The sequence below is a fragment of the Nicrophorus vespilloides genome, unplaced genomic scaffold, assembly GCF_001412225.1.
Source record: "Nicrophorus vespilloides isolate i.1.1-1 unplaced genomic scaffold, Nicve_v1.0, whole genome shotgun sequence".
NCBI classification, from domain to species: domain Eukaryota; kingdom Metazoa; phylum Arthropoda; class Insecta; order Coleoptera; family Silphidae; genus Nicrophorus; species Nicrophorus vespilloides.
In genome coordinates this window covers 1,141-9,807 of record NW_017096114.1, presented here as the reverse complement: position 1 = coordinate 9,807, position 8,667 = coordinate 1,141, and the positions used below count along the sequence as shown (strand labels likewise).

General features: G+C 37.3%; 2 protein-coding genes across 2 annotated transcripts; one reads left to right on the top strand and one right to left on the bottom strand.

Moving 5' to 3' along the window:
• The first annotated feature begins 1,170 nt into the window (after nt 1-1,170).
• Nucleotides 1,171-3,567, top strand: LOC108569657 (integrator complex subunit 10). Its single transcript, XM_017931289.1, has 8 exons — nt 1,171-1,371; nt 1,430-1,625; nt 1,689-1,804; nt 1,861-2,073; nt 2,128-2,228; nt 2,307-2,659; nt 2,719-2,900; nt 2,961-3,567. The coding sequence occupies exons 1-8, from the start codon at nt 1,255-1,257 to the stop codon at nt 3,525-3,527; spliced, it is 1,845 nt and encodes a 614-aa protein (XP_017786778.1). The 5' UTR covers nt 1,171-1,254; the 3' UTR covers nt 3,528-3,567.
• Nucleotides 3,568-3,961: 394 nt separating this feature from the next.
• LOC108569658 (programmed cell death 6-interacting protein) lies at nt 3,962-7,993 on the bottom strand. Its single transcript, XM_017931290.1, has 8 exons — nt 7,655-7,993; nt 7,454-7,572; nt 6,994-7,275; nt 6,708-6,934; nt 6,124-6,645; nt 4,839-5,522; nt 4,409-4,763; nt 3,962-4,352 (listed from the first exon to the last, which is right to left on the bottom strand). Exons 1-8 carry the CDS (start codon nt 7,855-7,857, stop codon nt 4,201-4,203), a joined length of 2,544 nt encoding a protein of 847 aa, XP_017786779.1. The 5' UTR covers nt 7,858-7,993; the 3' UTR covers nt 3,962-4,200.
• Nucleotides 7,994-8,667: the final 674 nt, after the last annotated feature.

The window sequence follows — 8,667 nt, the reverse complement described above, 5'->3', positions numbered from 1 at the left end:
ATAGTTTTCATACTTGAATTAAACTTTGACATAATCTAAAAAATTTGTATGTGTACAGTATTTTAAATGAAAAAAATATTGTTTATAATTTGTATTTGAATATAAATACACTTGGTTTTCTTTTTATGCGGTAGATAGGTTCCACAGGAAAACGCATAAAAATAAATCGCACAAAAAAGGACTAGACACACTTATAAAAATAAAGGATACGTTCCATATTTTTTTAAAACCACAAAAAAACTAAATCAATCAGTTACAATATACCGAAAATCGCGTAAAAAAGGGTTTATTAAATTTCAGAAAAATTATTAGTCTTACTTATTCTTTCTGAAATGTTTATTCATAATTTTATAAAAACGTTAACAATCATAGACAAGTTTATTAAATTAAAAAAAAAATATATTCCTTCTAAATTTATACAGAAAAATTTTACAAAAAAAATACAGAATTTTTTTTATGAAAGTCAATCTTTCTTCACAATTTTTTCTTTAGAATTATCGTCGCTATATGAGAGTGTTCGGCATAATTTGCGAACTGGTTCGAAATCACTTTCATCACTAGAAGAGATAGTCAGCATATCAGATCTATGTCCTGAAGATAATGATTCTTCACAAGTAAAATTAGTCTCAACTTCGCATGTTGATTTTTTCCCTTTGACAATATAATCAGTGATTAAACTTTGCGATGGATTTGCTATTTTTTTTTGTACAATTCCTGATATCCAGAAATGCAATTCTGAAGCTCGCGTTTAAACTTGAATGCTCGTTCAGAATTATCACTTTTTCCATGAAATGGTTTGCCAATTTGTGTCAAAACGTGTCAAAATGGCCTAAAATAGTTATTTAAAAAAAATGGTTCTTGAAATAAAAACCGCATAAAAAGAATACGCATAAATATTTTCGTTTTATTTTCTTAGAATTAGTGCAAAGTATGTTGGTCACACTAACTGTTAAGTTTTTATAGTTTTCATACTTGAATTAAACTTTGACATAATACATTTGTACTTAAATGTAAATTATTCATAAAAATATTTTCGTTTTATTTAATCTTTTCAAATTTGTTTTCCTTTTCAAAAGTATGCAACAGTTTCGATTCTTAGAATTACTTACTTTGCAGTTGGTGACACTGACTGTTAAGTTTTTAAAGTTGTCATACCTGATTTGAATTTTGACATAACCTATGTAATCATGTTTACATCTTTGAGACTGTAACAATCAGTAATAGTAGTTATTGACTTTTGTGGAAGCAATTATCATGGACGAAGAGTACGTAATCCAGAAGGCGAAACAAGCTTTACAAACAGATCCATTATCTGCAAAAGCTTGGATGTTGACTGCTAAAACTTTATACCCAAACAATTTTGGTGTACAGGTGAGTTGAACAACGATAATAAATTCTTAGATTGAATATACATTATCAATATTTACAGTTTGAGGCTTACAAAATAGAAAAATGTTCTGGACATGTCAAGGAGACTGCAAAGTGCTTCAGCAATTTGATTGGAAAGTTTCAACAGCAGCCAGAATTCTGGGAAGAAATCAACCTTGTAACGGCTGCATTAAGAATGGAAACAGAATCTAAAGAAAACGATTTTCTTTGTGAAATGTTCAAACATATTTCTGCTGGTGAGTTTATTTGATTGGAAAAGTCTGAGAGTCATTTAACATGTTAATGATACTTTATTTTAGATGTGCAACACAAATTACTGTTACTAACTGCTGATCACTGCAAAGATATTCATGAAAGATGTAAATTGTTGCTGCTACTGCTTCAAAGGTTTCCAAGTGCCATTAGAACACATGGAGTAAGTTGCAACTAAGTTATAATTAATAAAACAATATTTTAATTCAACAATTTCAGTCAAGCCTTGTAGAAACTCTTCTTTCACATAGCCTCTCTGCGAGCACTGATGCAAATTGTTTCCACAAACTATTGGTCTGTGATCTTCTACCATTACTGAATTCCCAATCTAACATCACTTTAGAGCTGGCACCAAAAGTGATTTTCACTTTGTTGCATAAAACATTAAAATTGCACATATCAACTTTGAAAGAAAACCAACAAAGTAACAAGGTAATTATAAGTTTTTAGCTACAATTTTCAATGTATAATTATATATTTTTTTAGGATCTTTCATGCTCAGAACCTTGGTCACAACTATTCTGTGTCATTGAATTTGTTGGTAAGCAATTAGGTTGGGACCCACAGCTTGTCAACTTCACAAATTGGTAAGTTTAACAATAAAACTGACTATTAATTTAACAACTGTGATTGAGTATGTATTAACTGATGGATATTGTCTTTAGGACTAAAGAAAATTACTGGCAACGTTTGATGCATTTCTACCAGTCAGCAAATTGGGATGACTTCACGAATCCCAAGCAATTGGTGTACTGCTTGATATTATTTCTGATTTATTGCTTGCATCAGTATAATATGAACATGAGCATGGAGAATTACGTGATGATCGAGGCGTTCACAGATGCGTCTCTTCCGAGCCCGCAGATTCCAGAGCACAAAGCTAAGAAGAGGAAGACAGAAGTCGATTTAAATGTACCACATTTGAGTACGGAAAACTCCAACAAAAGCATTACTTCGAATTTCATGTTGGCTGTGAACTGCTGGGACCTCTTGCATTCAACAGACGAGATCAACTCGGGTAAAATTACTTTTCTTGACAAACAGTTAGAAAGCAATATTAATTAATTATAATTTTAGAATTCACTAGTTTATCTACGATGTTGGGATTAGAGGTTTGGTTGAGTAGTTTCTATATCGATTATTCTATCTACAAGGGGAAGTACGAGGAGGCGTTGAAGCGTTTGGATTGCGATGGTCGCGCTCCGATTATGAAAGCCATTACGAAGGCGTGCATACATTACACGCAATATAATTATCTGGTAGTGTTTCGAATAAGGAGCAGTAGTGGATATGTTATTATAATGGGTTTTTGTTTGTAGGTTGCGTTCGAGAATGTAATTGAAACGCTGAACTTGTTGCCGACGAACATCGGCACTACCAGCACGCAACTGGTGGTTGGCGGGAATCAACGACATTTGCACTTTCTGCCTCTGACAAAGTTGGCAGTTCTTCAATTCTGCAGCAAGCTGGTTTTACGCAGCATACGGCAGAAGGGCGCGAAAAGCTCCGATATGGCGATCGGACATACCCTTGTCCTGATGCAGATAGATTGGCCGCAGGAGGAAGAGATGCTCCCCAGTTTGATGGAGGAGATCAGCAGGGCCGGGAGTTTCGCATATCCGCACTTTCAAGATTACCTGATTCAGGTAGATATTTTGGAGGAATTGGCGTACCTGTGGAGCATCCCGGGTGGTAAAATCACGTTGGATATTGTGCCGAATTTGACGACGAGGAGGATGGGTACTAGACTTGCTGATAAAGGGATGAAAGATGTCATTCGACAAGCCATCCGCAAACAAATCAGTAGGTGCAATGAACCCATCCACGAGCTGATACATTCGTTCCTCGTACAGGAAAAACTACAGATCTCACCGACATTGAACTGAGTAGCTTCTCATAGACACATATTTTTAAAGTTTTATTGTACAGAACAATTTATTTATTGTTAAACTTATTAAATTTTTATATAAAGATATATAGGATACTATTAATTACCTAACAATAAAACATAATCCTATACTAAAATCACTCAAACAATAAATGATTTACGAACATTTATAAAAAAAATATTACTGAAAATAATATCAACAGAATGGTCTTCAAATAATAGTTAAACATCCTTAAAATATTCAAATTTACTTCTGGTTTTGCAAAATTTTGACCAAAATAATTGATTATAAAGAAAACTTAATAATTCCATAGTCTATATTGTACATTGAATGGACGCATATTCGTTTCAATAACAAGTTGCCATTACATAGACATAACGTTAGTTATTATATGTAAAATAAATGCAAATAAAAAACATTCATTTTTCAAATGAGTGAGTAATTTTTTAAATATATATTTAATTACAAAATTAATTCATGAATAAAATTTCCGTGTAACAATATAGGCACTACATATACAAAACATACAAATTAATTAAAAAATAATATCTATAAAATATATATGAATCTTTCCAATATTAATCTGTTCCTTTTATGTAATTGTATATTATAAAGCATTTAAAAGGTATCTTAAACCTAAGTTTAATGGTGAAACGGTTACGATGTGTGCTCAAGGCCATCCTCCTTGGCCTTGCTGTCCAGGTTGACCGGGCGGTCCAGGCTGCTGTCCCGGTTGACCGGGGTATCCAGGAGGACCCGGCGGGAACTGACCGTGCTGCTGCGGGTATTGCGGAAACGCGCCCGGATAAGTTCCGTAATTTGCTACAAAAAAAAAAACAATTTATTTTCGGTTCAATTAGTTGTTAATGTTGTCTTACTTGGGTATGGCATGGTTCCATATGGATTGTAGCTTTGCGGCATTGGGGGCGGCGCGTACGAGGGATAAGGCGTGTTATTGGTAGCCCCGTAGGGTATGGGCATGTGCTGGACGTACACTGGGTAAGGTAGATTAGTTTGAGCGGCGCTTGGGACCGGAGCATGCGGTGGGTTGGTATCGGCGGCAGGCGGAGCTTGAGGGTTGACCGCCGGCGTGTTATGATAGGTAGGTTGAGTAGGTGAAATCGCAGGTGCCTGTCTGCTGCTTTCCTGTGTCAAATCTTTGAGCAACTCCTCCTTCTCGGTCTTGCGAGCGAAGCAATAATCGGAAATCTTGTTTTGGAATACTAGCAGTAACTAAAAAAATAGAAACAAGAACGTTAGTTACATAAAGAACTGATGTATTATTGCGTGTTGTTTATTGATATTTACCTCGGTGAGTTCATTGTAGAACTTGGTACCTTCCTTGAGATTATTTTGGAGATCTCTGAAGGCGTCGTGCGCGAAGGCCAGATCGCACATCATCTTCTTCCTGCCGCCACTGGTCACGCCAGTCTCGTTCACGAATTCCGAGTAAGTGGTCTGGATCTGCTCGATCAGACTCTCCTGCCTGCTCACGGTCTCATCGACCTGCGTGCCCAATGGACCGAACATCTTTCCCAAGTTCTCTGAAGACATGACAGGCTCGTTGATCACACCGTCGCTCGCCAACGCGGACATAAATTGGGCCTTCATATCGCTGGTGGCGCTGTTCAACTCTGTCTCGATGACATCCCGTTCCGCCTTCACCGTCTCCACTTCCTCCATGAGGTTGCGCAGCTTTTGGGCGGCGGACGAATCGGAGATGTTGCCACTGCCGTCGGCGGAATTCGGCACCGCCTCTTGCAATTCTTCCGGCGATTTGCTCAGCAGCTCCATGCCGGATCTATGTTTATCGAACTTCTCACGGACAGTTTTATCCGCCTGCACCGCATTATTGATGATCTGGCGGTACTTCGTGATGTTCGAGCGGAACATTTCCGTTAACTTGTCCGACTGCGTTCTGGTCCATTTGTCTTTGAATTGATCCCTCAAGGCTTTATCAGCATCACGTTCTTCGTTCAACATCCTGTCCGCCTGAAACGATCAATTATAAATTATTTAGTAAGCGATATTTACTTCTATTTATTATACAAAATATAATGATTATGGTTGCAGAACCAGGAATTTGCGGGACAAATTTCCCGGGACATTTGGAAATGAACTCGGGAACTATAACAAGCGTCTGCTTTGACTAATATAATGTGTTTGCTGTAGAAACAAAACAAACAAGTTGTGTTCAAGCATTATTATAATATATAAACAAACAAATATAAAAAGTACAAAGAAACATCCACAAATACCAGAATTGATACAAGTAATATAAACAACTGTATGCACTATTAGATAGACTTGGACAACGAATTATGACTATTGAAATATCAACATAATCCAAAAACTTATAAAGCTGGAGAAGATATTGTTTCTGGTTGTTCAAAATCAACCAAGATTTAATTTGCTTAAACATTCAAGAATGAAACAATTTTTTTAAATTTCTCGAGTCCCGAGAATTCCCGGGAATACCTTAAACTTAAACAGTTGACTCGTGTTCCGGGAATTAAAAAAAATGTCGAGATTCGTGATTCATGAAATCGTTTCTACACATATTATAATTATAAAATTTTCTATCAAATTTTACCTCATTTAAAATCTCCTGGTTTCTCTTGAGTAGTTCGGGAAGATCTACAATCATCTTCTCCAAATTGGCGATACCACCCAGAGACCGAACGGCTTCACCCTTCTCCATAAGAGATGGTGGCAACGTGTTGCCCTCTGTAACTTCAACGGCTGCCGGCAAGTTGAGGGACGCCAAAATGCTGTTCAACATTTGCGTTGCCTCGCGCATCTTCATAATCTTGGATTGCACCATGTCGGTTCGTCTGATGTCGTGAGCGGCGAGCGCTTGGTGCACCGCAACCGGGACAAGCTCATCAAACAGATCTTTGAAATTCTGGCTCATCGGACTATTTGGCGCTGTCATCTTGGCCAGCTGAGCTTTCCCGATCGGCGCCAAAGAACGCAAATCGGGTATTCTCTCGTGGTAGATAAAGTCGTTATCCTTCTTCGCCTCGGCCAAATTCCTCTGCGCCTTGTTCCACAGATCCTGGAAGAGCACGCGATTCAACCGTTGCTGCGAGATCTTGAACTGCTCCTCCGCGCTCTAAAAAATAAACAACAAAATATTTACATGCAATTCACGAAACTTGATCAAGTTCAAATTACAGTAAGCCAGGTGATCTCCTCGCCAACCGCCTTGTTCTCCTTGCACACCAAGCTCTGATATAAGTTTGCGATGGCTTGATAAGATGCTTGCTTCGCGGAAATAATCATCAACCACTCCTTATCCCAAAACCCTTTGAACTGCTCCTTGTTGAAGATCTTGACGCATTCCGTATACAAATCCTCGCAGCAAGCAGCCAGCTTCGCTATTATTGCGTCTTTCTTGTTATCTGAGACCAGGAAATATATTAAAAAAAATTCGGGAAACCAGAAAGAATCTATGAATTACCGTGGATGCATTTATGAACGAAAATCTCTTGGGCCTGGGCCAACATCAGCTGCGCCAAAGCAGCTAGCGTGTCTGGGTTCAAATCCGGCGTCGGTTCCTGTTGAATCGATAAGATGACGATGGATTTCAGGTAATTGAAAATACCGGATGATTGCTGCAGCAGCTTCGCGGCCAATTTAAGACCCTCATCGTTTTCGATGCTCTGCGACGCTGCAACAGAGCTCTGAAGAGCTGCGATGTTGAACAAGACGCAAATCTTCTCGTACGATAAAGAAGTCACCGCTGAAAATAAACGTTTATAATTAATTCGAGTTCATAATTGCTTTAAAACGTAGGCAACCGATGCACCATAACGCAATGGGGGTTCATGTACGGCTTGTTGTAATTAAAGGTTCACTTGTTTTAGTGGTTGCCTGGTTATAATGTAAACTGGGGATTGTTATTATTTTTATTTTCGTACTTAGGCTTATTCTTGAACCGAAAATGGATCCCTTGTCCATTGCATCCTTCCATTTGAATGGCACTTGAAGGTCATGAGGAGGGATCTTTCCTTCCAGGGCCACCAATTGATCATAGTAACTGTTAATTAAATAATAAGTTGTAGGTGTAAAACAATGTAAGAGTAATTGCGCTATTTTTCAATAGAATTGTTCATCTATACCAGTATAGAACTTCTAAGCTGCTCTCGTATTTCTCGAAGGCTCGCCACAGGGCATTCGATCTGAGCTTCGCGAGTTCGTTGATCGCATCGCTGTAATCCTCCGGTTTGTCTGCGGTGCTGTAGCGAGACTGGATAAGATTCTTCAGAGGGTTGACGATGTCCACGTCGGACGGCTTCTTCAGCGGCACCGAGATTATGTCCATCTCGGTAAATTTACTGGACTTTTTCACGTAGCGGAATTCTAATCCGGTGACTCAAACAGTTTGTCATCCAACACTATTGTCAACAGATCTGACGTTTCTAGACGTTTATGAGAAATCCCAATGGTATTCAGCGCCGCGACGTCGACTATTTGCTGTACTATATTTGACAGCTGCCTGGAATTCTATATTTAATCCATTACATCACCAAAATAAAGTTTAAAACTTTTTCAAACTATTTCCAACATTTATATTAAGTATTAAACTATAGTTAAGTACTCACTTAATATTCCTTACATTTCTAGGAGACATTATTTGTTATTATTTTATATTTGGTATTTAACGAAAATGTTCATTATTTAGTGTACTTTATCAATAACATTAGAAAAAACAAAACAAAAGTACATTGTATTTACTTATGTAATAAACTGATTAAAGAAAACATAACTTTGACATATAAAATCTAATGTCAATGTCAACGTCACATATAAATTAAATATAAATTAACTTATTTCTGCAAAGTTATTGGCTAATTTTCTATGAGTCTACATCTAAAATACTTTCTTTATACTAGCGTTTTCCAAACTCGGAGGCGCGAATATTAGTCACAGTGAGCAATTTTCCAAATGATTGCTTAAGATTTATCTATTTTATGGAATGGTGAGGCGCCAAATGATTAAATATTTTTAAGGGAGGCTTAGTAACATCAAGTTTGGAAACCACTGCAAAACCAGTACATTATACTATTTCATCAAATAAGGAAGCTGTACATTAACATTATATGACTATATACAGGCTTAATAAATCAGAGCA

Excerpts from the sequence above, each read along its gene's own strand:
- LOC108569657 (XM_017931289.1), top strand. The coding sequence starts at position 1,255 with ATGGACGAAGAGTACGTAATCCAGAAGGCGAAACAAGCTTTACAAACA. Across the intron at positions 2,660-2,718 it reads AACAGACGAGATCAACTCGG|AATTCACTAGTTTATCTACG; the intron begins GTAAAATTACTT and ends TTATAATTTTAG. Across the intron at positions 2,901-2,960 it reads ACACGCAATATAATTATCTG|GTTGCGTTCGAGAATGTAAT; the intron begins GTAGTGTTTCGA and ends TTTTGTTTGTAG.
- LOC108569658 (XM_017931290.1), bottom strand. The coding sequence starts at position 7,857 with ATGGACATAATCTCGGTGCCGCTGAAGAAGCCGTCCGACGTGGACATC. Across the intron at positions 6,935-6,993 it reads CGTTCATAAATGCATCCACG|ATAACAAGAAAGACGCAATA; the intron begins GTAATTCATAGA and ends TCCTGGTCTCAG. Across the intron at positions 4,353-4,408 it reads TGGAACCATGCCATACCCAA|CAAATTACGGAACTTATCCG; the intron begins GTAAGACAACAT and ends TTTTTTTTGTAG.